At 40.9% G+C, this 22,080-nt stretch overlaps 1 protein-coding gene across 2 annotated transcripts; it reads right to left on the reverse strand.

Annotated features, from left to right (window-relative positions):
• Positions 1-10,756: 10,756 nt before the first annotated feature.
• LOC117869306 (keratin, type I cytoskeletal 10-like) lies at positions 10,757-20,609 on the reverse strand. 2 transcript variants are annotated; one of them, XM_034756033.1, is made up of 8 exons: positions 19,907-20,609; positions 17,353-17,435; positions 16,399-16,555; positions 15,506-15,667; positions 13,629-13,754; positions 13,164-13,390; positions 11,849-12,312; positions 10,757-11,108 (listed from the first exon to the last, which is right to left on the reverse strand). In XM_034756033.1, exons 1-8 carry the CDS (start codon positions 20,552-20,554, stop codon positions 11,083-11,085), a joined length of 1,893 nt encoding a protein of 630 aa, XP_034611924.1. In that variant the 5' UTR covers positions 20,555-20,609; the 3' UTR covers positions 10,757-11,082. The 2 variants fall into 2 exon arrangements, with proteins under 2 accessions (XP_034611924.1, XP_034611925.1); XM_034756034.1 differs by having other exon boundaries at positions 10,758-11,108; positions 12,044-12,312.
• Between the last annotated feature and the right edge of the window lie 1,471 nt (positions 20,610-22,080).

The raw sequence follows: 22,080 nt of genomic DNA on the forward strand, positions 1-22,080 counted from the left end.
TTTACAGTTGCTTATTATTTTGCCAAGCTTAAGTAGTTCAGCAGTTTCCAAGAATGAGGCCAGGGAAAAACATGGCCCATGTTAAAAAATTATGGCAACCATTTCTTTGAAGAGTTCTAGAGTTCTAGCGCTTCCATGGTTTGGAGCAGGGACTTGAAATTTGGCGCGGGGGTGGGAGGGGAAAGGGGGTCCTAAACTGAATGAAGCAGGGATCCTGTGCAAAAAATAGTATGTGGCTATGTAATAAAGATTATATCATAATGCATACACACAAGGGAGCCAAATTAAGGTGCACAGGAATCCTGAATTCTGGAATTTCCAAATCTTCAAGTGCTTGATTTTGTAATCTTAATAACATTCTTTTAACATATTTTTGTGTGCAATATAGAATCATACAGATGTAGGGCTGGAAAATACTTTTAGGCTGGGATTTTGAAAAGAACCTAAGGGAGTAGAGAGCCCTTGTCCCATTGAATATTCCTGGGATTTGGGCAACTAAAATAAGCAGAAACTAAAAAAGCCTGTGTGGACACAGAGGAAAGCAAAACAGGCAAGGAGGGATGTTTGCTAAAACAGCATGTGGGGAGATCTTGCACAGATTTGATTAGCTAATGGTTGTAAAATATTTTGAGGATTCAACGTGCCATGTAAGTGCTATATTATTATTTATTATTATTATTTATTTGTATTCTGGTAGTACCATTCAGGATCATGTTCAAAAGTGTGCAAGACATTACACAAATGTACAGGTAGGTGAGAACAGGCAGCTATGCCAGAAAGCAAGGATGTCTCTTCAGGTCCTTGTTCTCATAGCAGCTGGTCAGGTGCTGGGACAAGGCATACTGCAGCCTTGGTATTCACCTGACCAATCTGGCAACACAAGTACAAGGTGGGGAGGTGGTGTTACTAATCATTCTAATATTTCTCTGCATATCTGGAAGAATATTCCATTTTTAAAAAAAGTATGCAGAAGAACTTTGAAGAATGTATTTATATGTGCCAACTGGGTGCAAGTCAGACACCCAATTGGATCACAATATAGATGCCTTCCTGAGTTGTCTGGCTACATTAACTGTAGCTGAAACTTGGATGTATGTGGGAGTCTCTGGAGAGATTGTCCACTTTACAGTCTCTTTATAGTTTGTTTGTTAAACCCTAAAATCTACCTTCTGTTTAGCAAATAACTTCAGTTGCTTTTGGTGCTGCTGTCGCCACATGCAGCTGCCTGGAAGCCCTTGAAAAGGTGTGGTTCAGCACTCCTTAAAAAGGAGGACAGACTCATGCTATTGTGGAATTAACCAAAAATGCAAATGCAAAATTTTGGTTAAATGTCAAATTTCCACCTGAAAGTAATTTATTTTAATTTTCTCTGTGTGTGAGATTATTATGGACTTTATGGACCCCTCTTGGCCCCTGGTAGATTTGTGTCTGGGGTGGGGCTGTGAAAGGCAGAGTAAAACTTCAACTTGTGTGGTAGGCTCTCTGTCATCAGGCTGTGGGACAGGTTTGACCTGAGATCATAAATACTGTAGGAACAAATAGGTTTACATGATTTGAAGTGCCTCTGATGCACCCTTGTGTTAGGTCAACCAGGCAAATCACTCACAAGACTACATTCCAGTCAAAAGATATTCCCTGCAGCCAGCTACTCTTCTGTACCTCTGAGTGTAGGTTCATAGATAATGGGCTATTAGAATTAATTACAGAGTGCATACATTTCTCTCTAGGCACTACTAAACAAGCTTTTAGAAGTCATCTTATGTGGACCTGAAAATGCCTATTCAGTGCACCAGTCATAAAGGAGCATTGTCTCTTGGGGTTTGTTTTAATGACCGGCAAATTTCAAAAAGTTCCCAAATTGTTTGGATTTCTACTCAGAATTGTGGATGCTTATCTTGAAATTTAACAAAAATAATTTTCATATAAGAATTCCTGTACTTCCTTAGTTTGACTATTATTATTCTGTTTATTCTTTCTGTTGATATAATACATATTTAAAATACTACATGAGCAGCTTTCCTTGCAGTATTTTGTTTCCAGTGTTTCTTGTCAAAAGCATGGAGAGTCACAAAGATCTTTTTTAAGGAACCAAGGCTTATCTGGCATTCTGTGAGGAGATTAGACCAGACTACGATTTTATCCAGATCAGCTCATGATTGTCTAGTCATATATTTGGAAATGCAGACAAATTCTGGAATGATCTGTTTGTCAGCTCATAGAAAATTTCTCTCTCCTATGCAAACCGCAAAAAATTGAATTTGAGTTACAGCTGGATAGTGGGAGTATGAGACATTCTAGGCATTTAAGGTTAGATTTTCCAAAGAGACTTCAATGAAGGATCTGAATACACACCCCTAGATTACTACACAATCATCTGTGCATGGAAGGATATCTCTGTTGATACAAATTTCTTATGCTGACTTGCAGAAAGGCAGTCTGCAGGCATAGTTTTCCATGACCAGTACAGTGGATTTCCTCCTTGCACACATCTGCTGGACATTATTGTATTAACATTGGCAATTGTGCCAAACCGGGGAATTACTAAAAAGCCTACACTAAATTCTGCTGCCTAGGGTGGGGCTTGGTAAGGACAAACCACTTTCATGTCATTAATCATGACATTACTATTCTATCGTTCTTTCTTAACTAAAGCTGACCCCTGCATATAAGATTTTCATGTCCATAGCTAGATCCCAGAGAGGGCATGAAAATTTCAAAAAGCTATTTTCTCCCCAAAAAATACCTCGATGGAAAATTTCCCATCAGCTGTAGTCATCACTTTGTGATATAGCAGCATAGCATCATTACTTTATCTCAGCCTTGAAGATATGGTATTTTGAGATGCTTTTAATGCAAGATGCAAGTCAGCTGTCAAAATCAGGGATATCCCATTAAGTTAGGATAGATAGTGACCCTGTTTGAAGTTTCATTGGGTCTCTAAAATTTTCCCTTAACAGTTTTAATAGTAATTTTTAACTATTAATGTGTTTGTATCCCTCGCTCATCTTCAGTTCCTACAGATGTTGGATATATAGCCAGCATAAATTACGCATCTTTGAGGTCGCTGCAGAAGTATGCTTTGTATTCTATAGATATGTGCTTTATGCCTCATAGACCCCTCAAACAAATGGCATTCTCTTGCGTGAACGCAGCGTTTCCTACAATACAATGTATAGCAATGTTCAGTGCAATGTATAGGACTTAATAGCCCAGGAACCATACCGGGGATGTCTCTTCATTCACCAATTTGTGTTGGCCCCTCTAATAGAAAGGGGGAAAATCAGGTCTCCCAAGTTCTTCTTGGCAAGTTTATCCTTAATGTCTATTTGCTGTAAGCGAGGTCTAGGGTTACAGTCTCATTTCAGTCTTTGGGGGAGATCCTCAGGGAGTGTACATCAGATTCAGTGGAGCTATGCTAACTTACACCAGCTGAGGATCTCTCCCTCAGTGTTTAGCCTGATTTTCATGCTCTGAGATCAGCAGACTGTAGTGGCTGAAAGTGTATTGTGCTGCATGAAGCAGCAATGCTGTCAGAGTCAGAGGAGAAGATGGTTGGCTGCTACAGGGAAAGAGTTAGGAATATAATCTGTGCCATCTCATGAAAAGGTGTCAGTCTGGGACCTCACCAAGCTGAACCCTTATGCACTCAGGATAAGGCGCTGGGTTCTTATCTTAGTTTTCTCATTTTCAGTCAGCACGTTACCCACAGGATCATGTATTATCACATTCCACAGACATGGCCTCATCTGCTTTCCTGCGTGTTTCTGTTATACAAGCAGAGATGATTAGTTCCCAGATTTCAGAAAAACAAACACACTTGAAGGTTGAAGTTAGAGTCTCTCCTCCCTTGGAGACAGTAACAACATAACACAAAGCAACAGTAACAGATGCAGTCCTCTCTTGAGGGCTACATTATAAACACATGGCAGATCCATTAAACCTCATTTTTAATAAAAGTGCCCTCATTTTTAAATTGACAATATCAGGCTCCCCCTCCTTTTATGATTGTGCACCTCTGTCAATATGTGGGTGAGCTGGCCACAAGGACAGAATAACATGCATGCTAAATCAAGTGCCCACAAGCACAGCACTGGCAAACTCTGGCTTCTGTTAGATCTGCTGGCCCCTTATGGAATGATTTGAATAGATTCAGAGACAATCATGCCAAAATCACCAGAACTTCCTCTAATTCTCTCCCTTGTTCTTTATTGCCAGTGACATTTCTGTTATCTTTTTTTCTATGAATGTCCATCTGCTCCTTCTGTTTATTCCCCCATTTGAAATCACAACACTGCAGTTGTGAAAAATGTATCAATTTTATTAATATATTTTGCATTAAAAGCCGATGTTTTCATGTGCTTATATGTGAATTTTCTCAGAAACAATTTGTTCCTCCATTTCTGTTCATCAAACACATTAGTGAAATTTCACCCTGGAAGAAATAGCAAGTGCATGTTTACACTCTTGTTCAGGGTTAGAGTGAATTATTTTCATAGACAAATTTCACCACATTCGCTAATGAAAAATAAGCTCTTATTTTTTGTGGAAAATGGCAGTTAATTCAGAGAGAAACCACAAGCTGTTCTTGTTTTGAGGAACTGGTTAAGAAAATTTTTCTCTGGTCTATTTTCATGCAGCTTTAGTCAGAATCATCTATTTGTGATGTCATCAACTTCCCAGCAAGCAAGTGTGATGTCTTAACAGAGAATTATGCCTTTATGTGGGGAAGAAGCAGCAGGAGTTGGGTTTTTTAAATGTTTCAAAACTTATATCGTTTATATACTGGCCAAAGTGTGGAGAGGATGGGAGTGGGTTGGTTAGGATCAGGAACTAGAGGGCATGTTCTCTGGGAGGTTAAGGGCACATATTCATGGGAAAAAAAGGTCACAGGGTTTGTGAAAGACTGTTGTATCTTGAGGATACAGAACAAGGAGCCAGTAGAAACTTCATAGTCTTTTAATGGTAGCTATTATGAAGTTATAAAGTATGTTACTTTCATGAGGCTGTCCCTTTCTCTAGTCATATACGTGAATGATGGTCCCTCAGCCTGTGAAGAGTTTGTGTTGTAAATTCTATCACATTTTCTGTGCTTGCCACTAGAGGATGCCACATGAGCATACTATGTGATTGGCTATGCTAAAGAAGACATCTACCAGCAGAAAAAAGGAGATACCCAAGTACATAGAACTACGTTAAGCCAGGAAAAAACATATTGAAAAAAACCTCCCCCTCCCTCCCAGTGCCTCCTGCATGACATGGAACAGCTGAACGGGGGGCTTGGGTGTTCGCAACAAATTTTAAACAAAATGAGGGTCCTCGGGTGGCTAAAGTTTGAGTACCGCTGCTCTAGAACTTTCTCACTAATTGTAATGTTATGTATCCAGTTGAAAAGAAAGAGCAAATCCCATCTATAAGTCTAATTAAATGTCTTTTAGGGTTCCTAGAAAGGAAAGAAATGTTTTTTCATATTTTAATCTCCAACTTTCGCTTGACTGGCCCTTCCCCGACCCTTTCTCAGCTTTTCAGACCTGGAGTCTTCCCAGCTTCAGATCCCATCTTTGATTCTAATTAAATGGGTTTTAGTGTTCAGAGGACGTGTAACCCATTGCCTGAGTGTGTATTAAAGGTTTCCCTCTGTGCCCCATCCACAGAATACATCTAGGGAGGTAGTGGAATCTCTATCCTTAGAGGTTTTTAAGGCCTGGCTTGACAAAGCCCTGGCTGGGATGATTTAGTTGGGGTTCGTCCTGCTTTGAGCAGGGGGTTGGACTAGATGACCTCCTATGATTCTATGATGATATGAGGTGTTACAATCCTCAGATAGGGAGCTTTAGCTCAAGCTATAGCACCTCGTTGTGCTTTTAAGTCTGGAGGTCCCCAGTATAATCCTGAGTGTGTTGGCCAGATGGCAGCTGTCACCCAAGGAAGCGTGTGTGTGTATAGATATGGAAGAAGCGGGTAGCATGATAGGCTGGGAAATGTCCCATCTGAACTGTTCTGTTAGCATCGTGCGCTATACAACTGTTTTCTCTTTGCCTACATGTGCAGCAAATGCACTGGGTGCACTAATGGGTCTGGACATTAAAGGCCTGGGATCAGCTCCCACAGCGACTTTCACCTTCCTAACTCCAGGCCCCCAGTCTGCAATTCTCCCCAAGTCACCTGTCTCTTTCTCCTCCAGTTCTCCTCATCATTTCTCTTCTGTCATTTAGCCCTGTCCTCTCTGGGCTTTCTTGCTTCATAAAACTTTTCTCTTCCTTCCCTGCTGGGAATTGTTTGCATTTTGGTTTTAATGATTAATGAATATAGAAGAGTTGGAGATTTGGCTTTATTATTATTCATTATTTATATAGCAGCTAAGGTTGGCTTGGTGTTTCATAAACAATGGGAATACAAGATCCCTGCATCAAAGAATTTATATAAAAGAACAGACAAACTGGGGGCAAGTGATGTATCAAAAAGCAATGTGATTGAACAGTAAGTCATGCCTGACCAACCTGATTGCCTTTTATGATGAGATAACTGGCTCTGTGGATATGGGGAAAGCAGTGGACGTGATATATCTTGACTTTAGCAAAACTTTTGATACAGTCTCCCACAGTATTCTTGCCAGCAAGTTAAAAAAGTATGGATTGGATGAATGGACTATAAGGTGGATAGAAAGCTGGCTAGATTGTCGGGCTCAACGGGTAGTGATCAACGGCTCGATGTCTAGTTGGCAGTCGGTATCAAGCGGAGAGCCCCAGGGGTCAGTCCTGGGGCCAGTTTTGTTCAACATCTTTATTAATGATCTGGATGATGGCGTGGACTGCACCCTCAACAAGTTCGCAGATGACACTAAACTGGGGGGAGAAGTAGATACGCTGGAGGGTAAGGATAGGGTCCAAAGTGACCGAGACAAATTGGAGCATTGGATCCACTTTAGGGATACTGTGGAAAGGAGGACTGAAACAATAAATTCAGAAAAAGGGATCCGTGCATTTCACAGGAGGTGTACAAGAGCTGGACCTTTCTTGAAGCTTTGAAATGTTTGGTTAATTTCCTGATTTTCCCCCCACACACTTTTGTGCTTGCTCTGCACTTCCTGAAACTCTCAGGAAGTGGAAATAACAAAATACTGCAAGAAAAGTTCTTCCCATTGTATTGCTCAGCTGATAGAAGGAAGTACAATACAATAGAATTTTCTCATGAGATTTACATCTCCGTGCTGCAGAACAAGCTGATGATGAGGTTGGGATCAACTTTTTGGTGCTTATCTGAACCACATCTCCAAATCCTTTGAGGTGTGCTCATTACAATATGAATAATCCCATTTCAATGCAGATATTGTGGCTGCAAAATCCAGTGCACTAGCTTCCCATGCAGAGAGTTTCTATTGTTGCTAAAATAACGATGTCACTTTAAACAGACAACTGCACGGGTATTTTACTTTATGCCCTGACTTCTCTACAGCGTATATATACACAAGATCTTGCTGTCCTTCCTGCAGCAGCTCCCAGTATTGACAGATCTGTTCTAGTTGGGCCTTAATGCCAAGGAGCGTTTTGTACTCTCGGTTTTGAATCTCCATGTCACATCACAAACAGGCCAGTTCCTCCTCTACAGAGTCAGTCAGGGCCTGGAGGTGTTGCACTGCATGCTACAATGAGATTCCATTTCTCCCAAGAAGTTTTCCAGAGTGCCTTTCTGAGAATGCAAAAAGAAAATGCAGAATTTTAGGAATGATGCAAATTTAATCCCTTTTCCTTCACGAAATTAGGATTTTCTAGTACAAAGTAATGCAAACCCTTTGCTAACCTCATTACACCGAGACTTCCAAAAGAAGTGCAAGCCATGGTGCCTTCTTCTCAGTCCCTATATCTGTGTGTCATACAGCGTGGGAGTGCAGATCCTATCGGCATCAGGTACCATGCTGAGCTGGGCCTGCAGTTCAGTCTGCAGGGCCTGTATGTCCTGTCTCAGTTGAGTGACCTGTTTGTTACTTAGCATCTCCTGACCACTTGAAGTGACTGAGGATTCACGTCTTCAATCTGAAAAATACAAACACAAATGGGGTTGGTGGGTTAACTGTTGATGAATATGGTGACTAATGAGGATCAAAGTAACTAAAAGGTCTAATAATATTGGTTTGAAAGTAGTTGTCCAGGGGCTGTGTTTTCAGAGTACAGTGCAAGGTTCATCTTTTCATCCAAGTCTCTGCCAGCTAGTTCTAACTAAGAGTAATATCTTTCCCTTCTTTATTTAGTTCATTCTTGACATTCAATAGTTTATTCCAGGGATCAGCAACCTTTGGCACACAGCCCATCAGGGAAATCCACTGGCAGGCCAGGACAGTTTGTTTACCTGCAGTGTCCGCAGCTTCGGCCGATGGCAGCTCCCACTGGCTGCGGTTTGCTGTCCCAGGCCAATGGGGGCTGCGGGAAGCGGCGTGGGCCCAGGGATGTCCTGGCTTCGGCACAAAAGGTTAATCTGGTCCTGCTTTCTGGTGGTAAAGGATTCTCTACTTCGTTATCAAATTACAAATACTGTGTAAATGGTTTTCACAAATGTGTATAAATAAACTTTTCTGTCTGCTTTCACATGTACACTAGCTAATAGAGACAGTGGAAATGTTACCATCAATGTTAACATCTCAGAAGGAAATTTACAAAGCCCCTAGAATAAGGTCTATAAAATAACAAGCCAGAATATTATCCTTCCCTGAGTCCTCAATCAACACTGACATTTCAGGGAAGAAACTGATAGTCAGCTGTGTTAAAAAAGACATTCTCTCCATGTTCTAATATAGGAAGAGAAATTGGGATGTGCTGTGTAACTTTTACCTCTTCCTCTGATGTGTCCAGCACTGGGTACTGTCAGACCCAGGATACTGGACAAAACACATAACTGCTTTCTTCCAACATGAGAATTATTTTTTTCTCAAGAGAGACTGTTTCTTCGTTTCTATATTACAGAACTATCCTCTTTTCTGAGAAGGGGATTCGCATGCAGCCATCTCTGTGTGTCTGAGGGACCAAGACACGTGCTTTGGAATTTGCCATATTTACAATAAAACTGGCTTCCCTTGACTTCCCCCATTCTCTCCCTGTAGCTATCAATTTTGAGTTTGTTTAACAGTATTTTCTCTTCGGGTCCCATAGTTTTATTGAGTCATGCAGGATCCCAGGGGGATACAACCTCAGATTCAAAAAGATTTTCTTTAGGGAAGAAACAGAAAATAATAATGAGAGGGAAGCCCCCCATATGCCCTGCGAAAGATCCCAGTTCTTATTGGCTCTATATAGATCCATCCTGTTCTGCAGCAGGTTAATTGGGTGGTGATCATTACTAATTAGGTAACAAATTCATTTCATGGGGCTTTTTTCACTTTTAAAATCTACAGTTATGGTATTTCTGTTTGTATTTGGCTAAATCATTTGGGATTATGAATGATTTTTCTTGTCTTCTTCCTTTTTCTTTTAAATTGAATGTTTCTATACAAAATGATCACTAGATTCCACATTTTCAAGTTTACACTGTATAGTTTTATTCATTCAAGATCCCACAAAACCAAAACTGGATCAGTGCTTAAATCTCACAATGTCTGGGCTGTATCATTACTCGGATCTCATTGAGTCATGACTGGTTGGTGTTAGTTGTGAATGTTTAGAGCCACTATCCAGGGTGGTCAGTAGGGGCAAATAGTAAGGAAGTAAGGGTCTGTGTAAGTCAGTCTTGTATTCACCCCGACCATCATGCTGTCCTGGGTCACTGTTATCTCTGCAGACTGGACCAGCACTAATTTCTCACAGTCTTGATTCACTTGGTTGAGTGATCTTATGGAGTCTGGTCTAGATTGGCACTAAGAACATAAGAACGGCCATACTGGGTCAAACCAATGGTCTATCAAGTCTAGTAGCCTGTCTTCCGACAGCAGCCTGTGCCAGATAGTTCAGAGGGAATGAACAGAACAGGGCAATTGTTGAGTAGGGTGACCAGATATCCCGATTTTATAGGGACAGTCCTGATTTTGGGGTCTTTTTCATATATAGGTTCCTATTACCCCCCACCCCCTATCCCGATTTTTCACATTTGCTGTCTGGTCACTCTATTGTTGAGTAATCCAATATTGAGTCATCTATTTCCAGCTTCTGGCAGTTAGAGTTTTAGGAACACCCAGAGCTAATAGCCATTGATGGACTGATCCTGCATGAACTTACCTAATTCTTTTTTGAACCCAGTTATGCTTTTGGTCTTCACAATAACCCCTGGCAACAAGTTCTGCAGTTTAACTGTGCATGTGAAGAAGTGCTTCCATATGTTTGTTTTAAACCTCCATGAATTTATTCAATTCTTTTTTGAACCCAGTTATATTTTTGGCCTTCACAGCATCCCTTGGTAGTGAATTCCACAAGGAGACTCTGCCTTGTGTGAAGCAGTACTTCCTTATGCTTGTTTATTTATTATTTGCTGAGTGCCACGAGAGTAGTTGGTACATTACTAAAAGATGAAGACATGGTCTCAGCCCCAAGGAGTTTACAATCTACACTGAACAGTCAGAAAAATACCAGTGTGAAATGCGCTGGATAATCTGGGATTGAAGTACATGACCACTAAGAGATGCAGATGTATTTTCTCTCAATTTAATTCTTTTGCTTTAAGTATAGCACCATCAACTACTGCAATGTATAACTGACCCATTCCTATATACTCTGTGTGAGGATGGGTTGGTATTTGCATCTGAATTGGATACCAACAAAAAGTGTGTTAAAGGAAAATACTTCCCAGACACAGGTTTCTGATTGCATCAGGCAGAAATAAAGTTTTATTAGAGACACTTTTCACTGGAAGGCAGATTACCAACCTTGGTACAGATTGTCAGAACATTACAGAATGGAATTACAGAATGGAAAAAGCGGGTAGCAATAGGCGGGAAAGTGGCCCATCTGAACAACTCTGATGGACCCCTATAGATAGATGGCAGCAGCACTGAATAACTATTAGGAGCATTTCTCCTTGCTCTTTGTTTAGGCATGCAGGAAATGTGGTGAGTTCACTCTAACTTTGTCTGGTCTTTGGCTGGAGGATCATCGACATGACTGGTTAATCGAAGGATTTTCTTGAGTGTGCTGTTGAGAGAGAGAGGGAAGCATTACTTTGTTTGGGGGGGGGGGGGGGGGGAATCTCTTTGCACTACTGTTTAACACACAGAAAACAGGCTGGGGACAAATGCTAGGATGGCTGTAAATACTCTAGAGCTTTATTACAAATTTTTATTTTTGATGGGGTTCTGCAGAAAGTAAATGAGATGAAGAAAATCAGCTGTGGTTGTAATTAAAGACTTGGAGAATTGTGTTAGGTTTGAAATAAAATATTGCAATCATCTAACCAGATATAGATGAAAAGGGTGTTTTTGGCCAACAGTGCCATCAGGAACAATGTGGAGTCGAAGAACACTCCCAAATTGCAAACTTCCTCTGTAGCGGGGGCAGAAACTTCCCCTCTGTACTTTTGAGATCCCACCCCAACCAACTAATATCATTATTGCCATGTCCAAACTGAACCTCACCAAGCTCACTCTCACTGGGGCTCTGTGACACCCAGATAATGGAAAAGAAAGAGTATTTGGGCCTGATTAAAAATGAGGTACAGAGCAGTTCAGTGTACCAGTTGCATATCAATGATACTGCAATCCAATTCACCTCAGTCTCCCCAACAGCCTCACGTACACTTTGAAGAAAAAAGAGACTTAATAAAACATTGTAGAGCTCCACCCAAGGAATCGTTTGAGCCAAATGAGCAATTAGCCTACTGTTTGAATTAGAGTGGAAAGAACAAGGAAACAATTATCCTTAAAACAAGTTCTTACCATAGATTTCACCAGACTTGGATGGTTGAGAAGATGAGTGGCCATGGGAAGATGAATAGGAGTGGGAAGAACTACTACTACCGCCTGAAATTCTCTCCCCTCCTCCAGTTACACCACATGTTCTTCCTCCTGTTCCATCCCCTGAGCAAATTTCACCTCCTCTTACTGTGCCACCTCCACCATAATGGACATTACCTTCTCTTATTTCTGTTCTGCCTCCTGATCCTCCACCTCCAGTGATACTTCCTCCTCTTTCGCTTCCTCTTCCCGTGCTACCTCCATAAGTAATGCTACTTCCTCCAGTTCTGTCTCCAGATCCTCCACCTCCAGTGATACTTCCTCCTCTTACTCCTCCTATGCTACCTCCATAAGTAATGCTACTTCCTCCAGTTCTGCCTCCTGATCCTCCACCTGCAATGACTCTTCCTCCTCCTGAAGAATAGCCACCTCCTTCTCGTGTAATACTGTAAAAGGAAAAGAGAAAAGTGAATTAAACAACAAATCATTTCACAAAAGGAGACCCACACACTGAAGATGCATGGAAGCCTGACCAGCACTCTTCTTCCTGTCCATTACCCAGCACCCTCAACCCCCAGGGCCAGTGCAGATCATCAAGAAAATGACACTCAAATCCATCCCCCCACCAACCTCGAGTCCACAGGTTGAATTTTCCCATGGCCCTGCTCAGAGATTTTTTGCCAGATTCGGTTCCGCTGCCCCACCAGTTCTGAAAGCCTACTGTGTCACTGGGATCCAAAGTTGAAATGCATAAAGCTAACTAATTTTTGCTTGTTTCATGATATGGGTTAAGACCAATCAGAATTAAGAACAGGCCAGCTGCTTTAGGTAAATAAAAAATAACCTGAATTTTCACCAGAACTTCAAACTAAAATTCTTTTCTATTTTCACTGCAGCCTCTGTACTTCCTAGCTTTTCCTAGAATCAAAAATAACAAAAGAATGGAAAAAAGGCTCTTTTCATGGTATTTCCTGCCCAGCCCAAAGTAGTACAGCAGAAGAACAATTTTTAAATTATAATTTTACTCATAGGATTTCTATTCCAATTCTAAAATTCAAGAATGCCATGAGTTTTGGAGCATCTTATGGTTTATGAAACAAATCTCCAAATATTTTGAGGATCACTCAGTGGCATGAAATTAGGCCCCTTTCCTTGCAGGTTTTGAGACTGCAGAATCTGTTGTACCAGTTCTTCATCCTGCATGATTCTCTTTGCTCCTAAGTACTATAATTCACACTCAGGAATTACCAGCTTTGAGGTTTCATGTAATGCCCTGATATCTCTATAGTTCACATACCTAATTTCTTGATTTCCTTCATCAAGTAGATGCCGGTACTGAGCGATCTCCTGTTCCAGCTGGTTCTTGATGCCAAGGAGCAGTCTGTACTCTTGATTCTGATTATCTATTTCACATCGGATACTTGCCAGTTCTTCTTCCACAGAGACAATAATGGTCTGGATCTGATTCAGCTGTATGTTGTAGCGACCTTCTGTGTCAGCCAAGGAGGACTGCAAAGACTGTACCTGAGAATTGAACGGGAAGAACAGAGTCTGTAGGAACGTGGCAAATTTAACCTATTTTGATGCAGGAAACTGGGATTCTCCAGGGCAAAAAGAACAAGGCAAATCCTTCACAGCAACAGATGTACTAGCCATCTTACCCTTTACTAATGCAGCACTAGCTATGGCTGGTCTCTCGTCAGGCCTGTAATCCATATGTCCTTTTCATTTGTGAGATACAGAAGCAAATGCTGTTACATACCGTGCTGAGGAGGGACTGCAGCTCGATTTCCACGTTCTGATATTCACGTCTCAGCTCTGTGACCTGTTTGGTGCTTGACTCTATGTCCCGACCACTCGAGTGGACTTCGTGATTAACTTCTGAAATCTGAAAAATGCAAATACACAATCAAGACGTTTTTGCTTTAATTATAGGGTGAATATGGTGAATTTATCATCATGAAAGCATCTACAAAAATAAGTAAATCTGGCTAGAGGCTGAATGAGTTGGTGAGGTTCTGTGGCCTGCAATGTGCAGGAGGTCAGACTGGTTGATCATAATGGTCCCTTCTGACCTTAAAGTCTATGAGTCTGAAGAGTCTAAGGCTTGGTCTACACTACCCGCCCCAATTCGAACTAAGGTACGCAACTTCAGCTACGTGAATAACGTAGCTGAAGTCGAAGTACCTTAGTTCGAACTTACCTTGGTCCACACGCGGCAGGCAGGCTCCCCCGTCGACTCCGCGGTACTCCTCTCGCCGAGCTGGAGTACCGCAGTCGACGGCAAGCACTTCCGGGTTCGACTTATCGCGTCCAGACTAGACGCGATAAGTCGAACCCAGAACTTCGATTTCCAGCCGTCGAACTAGCTGGTAAGTGTAGCCAAGGCCTAAGAGTAATGTAAACTGGGCTGTGTAAACTTTCCTCACACAGTTCTGCAGTGCCAGTGCACCCCAGGCCTGGTTTGAATTCCCCTTGCTATTTAATACAGGGATTCCACATATCTACTAGTTCACCTCAGGGAAATGTGGTCTAGATAAAATTACTAAATGGTGGATGCACAACTGATTGAAAGACCGTACTTAGAGAGTAGCTATCAATGGTTCGCTGTTAAATTTGAAGGGTGTATGTAGTAGGTTCTTCAGGGGTCAATCCTGGATCCAGTGCTATTCAATGTTTTCATTAGTGACTTGGATAATGGAGTGGAGAGAGTGCTTATAAAATCTGCAGGTGACACCAAGCTGAGAAGGGTTGCATGGGAATAATTGTTTAGATGATGGTATTGCTGAAAAATATCTGGGGGTTCTAGTGGATCACAAATTGAATCTGAGTCAGCAATGTGATGCATCTGTGAAAAAAGGCTAATATCATTCTGGGGTGTATTAACAGACATGGGAGGTAATTGTCTCACTCTACTCTGCACTGTTGAGGCCCCAGATAGAGAACTGTGTCCAATTCTGGATGCCCCACTTTAGGAAAGACATGGACAAATTTGAAAGAATCCAAAGGAGAGTATAAAAAATGGTTAAAGGTTTGGAAAACCTGACCTCTGAGGAAAGGTTAACAAAAACTGGGCATACTTTATCTTAAGAAAAGGAGTCTTGAGGGAGGACCTGTTATCAGTCTTCAAATATGTTAAGCGCTGCGGTAAAAAATGATCAATTGTTCTCCCTGTCCACTGAAAGTAGGACAAGAAGTAATTGGCTTAATTTTCAGCAAGGGAAATTTAGGTTAGATGTCAGGAAAAACTTTCTAACTATAAGGGCAGTTAAGCTCTGGAATAGGCTTCCAAGGGAAGTTGTAGAATTCCCATCATTGAAGGTTTTTAAAAACAGGTTGGACAAACACCTGTCAGGGATGGTCTAGGTTCACTTAGTCCTGCCATAGGTGCGGGGGTCTGGACCTGACTTCTCAAGGTCCCTTCCAGCACCACATTTCTATGATTCTATGAATTCTAGCTCGCAGCAAACCCTTTCGCTCCAATTCTGAACTTCTCATGCTAAACTGTCAGCATAATTTAAAGATGATCTGCATTAAGTAACATGTGAACAATTGTCCTACCACTATTATACTTGTGTGTGCTAACAAAGCATGTCAAGTCTTTTTGTGAGAGATATAGTTATAGCTACTGCAACTTACCTTGGTTTCATACCATTTTTCCACCTCTTTACGGTTGTTCTCAATGATATGCTCATATTCTCTTCTCAAGTCATTTAGTATTTCCGTCAGATCATAGCCTGGAGTAGCATTGACCTCCACATTAACATCACCACTGGTCTGTGGTTGCAGTCCTCTAAGTTCCTGCAATGAAAACCCAGGCCCCCCAAAAACAAAGACCTCATTCTGAGCTCATATTTTAGCACAGAAGGTTTGGAAGACAACCCTCCCACTGCCAACACAACCCTTTCTCATGTGGCCAGATTCTGACATTCACCCCTTATGTCTCACAAGACCCTCCTCTGTCATATGCCAGGAGAGGAGAAGGATCCACACCTTTGACTCCCTAGTTAAACTACACAATGGCCAACACTGTTTTACTCTGTGAAAGGGCCAGTTTTGTATGCTCAGCCCCAACTCTGCCTCCTGTGGGGTGTTTGATTTCCAGTGTGTTGTGGACCTTGCATGCTGAATGTTCATTGTGGTAGTCAGTTTATGCATCACACTTCTTCCATGAAAAATATTTTCACAAGAAGCTTAAATATTTCCTTGTGGCTTTTACATACATGAAATCTATTGTTTTCTTCCATGGCTTCACCAATGAATTGAATTTGGGGAATGAAAGCGGCTCATTTCCCTAATCTAGTTTGGTCTAACGTTCAAAGTAGACTTCACCTAGCCATCCCTCTCCTGAACAAGAAGTGTACCTGGTTAAGTCAGTGAGAGCGGTGGGCAATCAGCAGCTCTGAAAATCAGGCCCAGGATGTCTCAAGTTGGACACTCAAAATCAGTGGGCAAAATTTGGTGACTAGTAGCCAAGGAAACTCTTTGAATATTGAATTTTCATTCATTATTATTTTAAGGGGGGATTTTACCTCCTCGTGGTTCTTCTTGAGAGAAATCAGTTCCTCCTTCAGGGATTCAAACTCTAATTCCAGGTCAGACCTGGTTAGGGTCAGTTGGTCCAACAGGGGGCGTAAGCCATTAATATCACCCTCCACATTCTGGCGGAGACCCAATTCAGTCTCATATCTAAACCACGGAAAAGAAAGTCAGTAACAGCGGTGCCTGAGGAATACTAGGTTAGTATTCTTAGCACTATCAGGTTTGTTTATGAACAGGCCCTCATCACCTAGTTGCCTTTTTCCACCTTATTTTAATCTCTTTGCTTATTCCTGACTCTCTTTGCATTTATATTGACTTTACACTGTTTTAATCCCATTGGCTGCAATGGAGCTACTCCTGATTAACACCGGTGAAGGTGAGTGCAGCACTTCCTGACCATCTGACCTATTAGTTCAGTGTCATGGACTGGATTTTTAGTACAATCAAGCACTCTTTCCTCAGTCTTTTCCATGTTCCCACTCACTGTAGTCATTGTACAGATATCACCTACCAGCGTCTCCTTTTTTCAGTGAGAAATCATAAATTTTTTGTTCAATTACCGTGTAAAACTAAGGGTCAGATCCTCAGTGGTTAAAAATAAGCAAAACCCCATTGTTGTCAATGGCGCTACACTGATTTATACCAGCTGAGGATCTGATCCTAAATTCGTAATACCTAAGAAACACAAGAAAAGTTGTGGGTGACAATGAACTGAAATCCTTGGAATGCCCCTGTTCAAAAGCATTTCTAGAGAAAAATGATAATGTAAATCTTAAAAAGCCAGTGGTTCCTGGAGTACTTCTCTTTCCAATAACTGTTCTGTCATCTAGTTTGAAGTAAATACTGTAACCCCCTATATGAATTGCTTTGGATAGTGGATTCATGGAACTGATGTGAAGAGGTGGAAATGACTGGGTCAGGCAGGAAGGAAGAGAGATACTCACTTCAGTTTAAAGTCTTCAATAGTCATCCTAGTGTTATCAATATTCAGAATGACCTTGTTAACCTCCACAGATGAATTAACAATCTGAAAAAGAGGTGACAGATGACATTCAGCCCTGCAGTCTCTTTTGTCTGACACAGAGAAAAATGGAGCAAACAAGTGCAGTGTCATATATAAACAGTGTGGGAGAAACCAAAGATCTGAGAAACAAGTGTCTGTTGCTTCTTTTTCACCTACAAGGCAAATGCAATGGTGCTCTTCCTATGAAAATCTGTCTTGGCAGATGTATATATTAATGAGGCATTCACTACACTAATGATTTGCATGTCTTTTAAAACATGTAAAACCTTGTTTAAGAGAATAATTAAACAAACATCCCATATCCTGCAAAATAACAGTGCAAAAAAACGTTATTACCATTGCATGTAACAACAGGTGCATTCAAATAAAGGATACTGGAATGTTCATACAGCTGGGAGGTCTAACTTCGGTTCTGGGTAAAGATTAGAAACTAGGCTCATCTTGTGGCCCATCCTACATACCCGCCGCACTGGGCCATAATGCACACACCCTGTGCTGGCTATTCGCATTGCAGATAGCTGGACAAGATGGGGAAGCAACCTTTGCAGAGTCACTCCACCATCTCCCATGCAAGTGAGTGAGGTGTGGGCAGGTAGGGAAACTGGGAATGAGTGGAACAATGGTCAGGCCCCTATAATGTGCTGGATATCAGTTAGTATATGACTCCTGTCTAGACTTAGAGTTCTCTTCCTTTTATTGAAAAGATCCACAACACTTTAATTCATTGAAGTGATGTCAAAAGCATGTAATTTTATGTTTGTTTTTTTTACCACCGAAAATGGCATTGGAGGGATAAAATAGCATTTACAAGTTTACATTTGGAAAATTTTTGCTTTTTGTCATCTAAACTGTGAAGATCATGTATGAAAGATTAAGTATGAATTATAGTAATATATTTAGTCATATATACATATGTAGTTATATATATATAGTTATATTATAATATATACATAGGTATACAGATATAGATAGGACTATTCCGTATGTTGTCAAATATGATTTAATGTTTGTGGTATGAGTTAATTATTTACCTTCAAAGTTGGTTATTCAGTCCTGTACCTTAGATTGGAATCAGTTATTTATACATTTCTTCAGAATAAACTTTGAAAGCAATTTTTTTCCAAATGCCTGGTTAGAGCTAATTAGATCACTGAAATATTTATTATTTTATTTTAGGAAAAAGTCTTTTCATTCTTCAGTAGAGAAGCTTGATAATTGTTGTTACACCAGACTAACTGCTTTGTCCTTTACTCATTATATTTAAGAGTATTTTATTAAAACATCCTAGTTCCAATTTCACTTATAAGGAATATTTTTCATTAACTCAGATTAGTAAAATTTTCCCCATAAACCATGACTAAAACCTATTTGTCTCTTTAAAAACGTCGTTCTGTTAAGGAAAGGGTCCATTATAAATGGATTACAAGAGTATTGATGCCCTCACAAAAGAGTTTTTTATAATCAATTGTCTTCCGTTGTGTCTGCAAAATGTATTGCAAGTGGCACAGGTAGTGATGCCTATAGTTAAGGTTGCCTGATGCTTTCCTGTACAAGTTGCTTATAGCTCTACCAAATGTTAAGAGAATTTTTCCATGCCCGGTGTCTGCTTCAGGCTGTTTTGTTTTTTATCTCCCGCCCAGGGGCGTGAGCAGGAATTGAAATGTGAATACTTTGGGAGGGAAATGAAAGGTTTGCATGACACCCCATTTCTTGGGACGCCTCTGGTGTCCCCACCCAGCAGCACTCTCCGTGTCCCTGCAGCCTGGGCAGAGAGGGTTGGAAGCAGCATGACAACTGGCTGCACGGTCCTCCCTCCATCGCTACAGCTGCAGCCTGCTGTTGGAGTCCCAGCAATGCTGTCTGCTTTACAGGTGAGGCAGGGGCAACACGTGGCAGTCGCTCTACTGCTTCCTCCCCCTCCGGGCTGCAGGAACACACCGCACGGAGATTGGGGGGCGCCCCTGCTTGCCCCTCGGCTTGTGCACGCCGGAGTCCCGCCCTCTTTTTAAAAGATATGATTTTAGCAGAAACAGTTCAGCTATTTCTCTAGGCAAGGTTAGGTAAAATACAATGTTTTGTCTATGTAAAAAAAAACTCTTACTAACATTTTGTTGAGTTTTAGCACCTCCATCTTTTGGAATAGAGACTCAAAATTTGGCAGGAGGGTGTGCCCTGGCATAAAGGACACGCCTTTTGCTGCCTCTATAAAATCAGCCCCAAATTGGCCAAGTTATGAGCCTGTGAAAATCGGAGATTGCACATGCTCAATAAATACTTGTTAGAGTTTAGTAAAGTATCCAAAGATTCCATCTATACAGGTAACCGTAATGCTATCATGTCCTAATTTTTGTTTGCTTGTATGTAATCTCATACTACATGAAATATTTTATCTGCTGTCTGCCTAAGTAGCTGTGCATAGTCTCAAAGAGAAGCCTTTATAATTAATAGAACTTGTCTGAAAAATAATAGTTTACCTGGTTGTTAAGTTGTTCAATTTCTCCATAATAGCGACTGTAGTCCTTTAATGTAGCAATTGGACCTTTCTTCAGATACCATTCCTTGATTAAATTCTCAAGATTAGCATTTTCTTCTTCCAAAGCTCGCACCTTATTCAGGTAAGAAGCCAAGCGGTCATTAAGGTTCTGCATGGTTATCTTTTCGTTGTTGGAGAGGATACCAGTATCATCGCCACCAAAGCCACCAGCTCCACCAAAGCCACCAAAGCCACCAACTCCACCTCCACCAAAGCCACCTCCATAACCACCATCAAATCCCCCGAAGCCACCACAACTTGATCCAAAGCCCCCTCCAAAACTACCACCGCTTATTCCCCCTCCATAACTACCACCGCCTATTATCCCTCCACAACTGCCACTGCTTATTCCTCCTCCATAACCACCACAGCTTATTCTCCCTCCGTAATCACATCTGGAACCTCCTCCACCATAACTTCTACCAGAAAAGCTTCCACCACTGGTTATCCTTCTAGTGGAGCTTGAAGAATGCCCACCACCACCTCCACTAGAGCTACGTCCTCCACCACCACCTCCACTAGAGATACGTCCACCGCCACCTCCAACAACTGAAGAAGAGGTAATCGTAGTCTTAGTGCTATGACTCATAGTGATAGTAGTTAAGCGTCCAACCCAAAGCCCAAGTTTAGTTGCACAGCCTGATAAAGACTCAGACTGTAAATTTTTGATGTCCTCCGATTTCTATTTATACCTTACACATTGGGTGTCACCATTAGGGTGTTTCCTCTTCCCAGGGCATTTGGCAACCATATTGTTGATGCCAAGAAAAGTTTGCCAAAGGGATTTTTTCAATATCAAGACAATCAAGCACACATTGCTGATTTTTTTCAGTCTGTCTTTGAGAAAAAAAATGTAATTTCAGTGGGATGGCTGTATTAATGTGGATCTCTGTGTTAGATCAGTGCAGTGCTTTGCCTCACTCATCTCATTTGCACCTCTTTCATCATAGCAAGAAGGTTTCTGTAATACAATAAACTGCAAAAGGCAACTACTGGATAGTGTCTCTCTGGCATAATTGGTCAATAAAGTTCTTTTCCAAATTCCATTTCCCTGTATGAAATAGAGAAAATTAATCCTAAAGCCCTCAGATTTATGTTGGGTATTTATTTATTCTTTCATTTTGTTTGCTCTGATTGTTGTAGTTAACTACTGTTATAGAATGTTACTGTTCTCTTTTGTATTTTCATATTCTGTATATTTCCATTTTCATTATACATATCAGAAGTCTATTCCAAACAATGGATCAGTATTAATATTTTTAAATCATCAACTTTTCTTTATAAAGAAAATTATACTACAGCCCTCAAAATATTACAGAGAAAGAATAAATACAGTTTATTTGCAGCAAAAAGCTCTTCAGCATATACCTCTTTAACTATTCTTGTCTAGGAGAGGCATATTCAATATGAAATCATAATAAAATCAATTGTACTATAATGTTGTTATAAAAAAGTTGCAGTGCAGTGAAAAGCTGTATTAAGCTGAAGAGTTTTCATAAACCATAGTGCTGAAAGGTCTTAGTGCGGTAGAAAGTGTCAATTCCATCTATTGCTAGAGTGTTATGTATTCTCATAGTAAAGAGATCTTAGAGGGTCTGAAATAGTATCCAGGGAAAATGTTGGAAGTCCCATAACTTGAATCAATTAAAATTATACTGGACAAAGCACTAGATAAGATACTTTATGGAAGAATCTTGCTCTGATCCTAAAGGGGTAGGGACCACATAGCCTATAGGTCTTTTCTATCTTAAATTTCTAAGTTCTGTGCTAAAGTAAAAAGAACAGGAGTTCTTGTGGCACTAACAAGTTTATTTGCGCATAAGTCAAATAAAGGAGGAGGGGAAAGGATGAGCATAAGTCAAATAGCATTCGTGGGCTACAGCCCACTTTATCAAAAGGTGTGGGTAGCTTCAAAAATTCTGCCAAGCATGCTTGTTGTAGCAGTCTGTGGAGAGGCAGTGCCCCCAAACAATCCTAATATTTTCACTGAGTGTTTGGACACTAGCACTGTTTCTGAAAAGGCTAAAAGAGTATTCTGAGTATTGTCATGGAAATGGCCAACCAACACTGAGTATAACAGCTTGCTTCCAGAATCAGTCACCTCCAAAAAGCATT

Source organism: Trachemys scripta, chromosome 23 (assembly GCF_013100865.1).
Source record: "Trachemys scripta elegans isolate TJP31775 chromosome 23, CAS_Tse_1.0, whole genome shotgun sequence".
Taxonomy (NCBI): Eukaryota; Metazoa; Chordata; order Testudines; family Emydidae; genus Trachemys; species Trachemys scripta.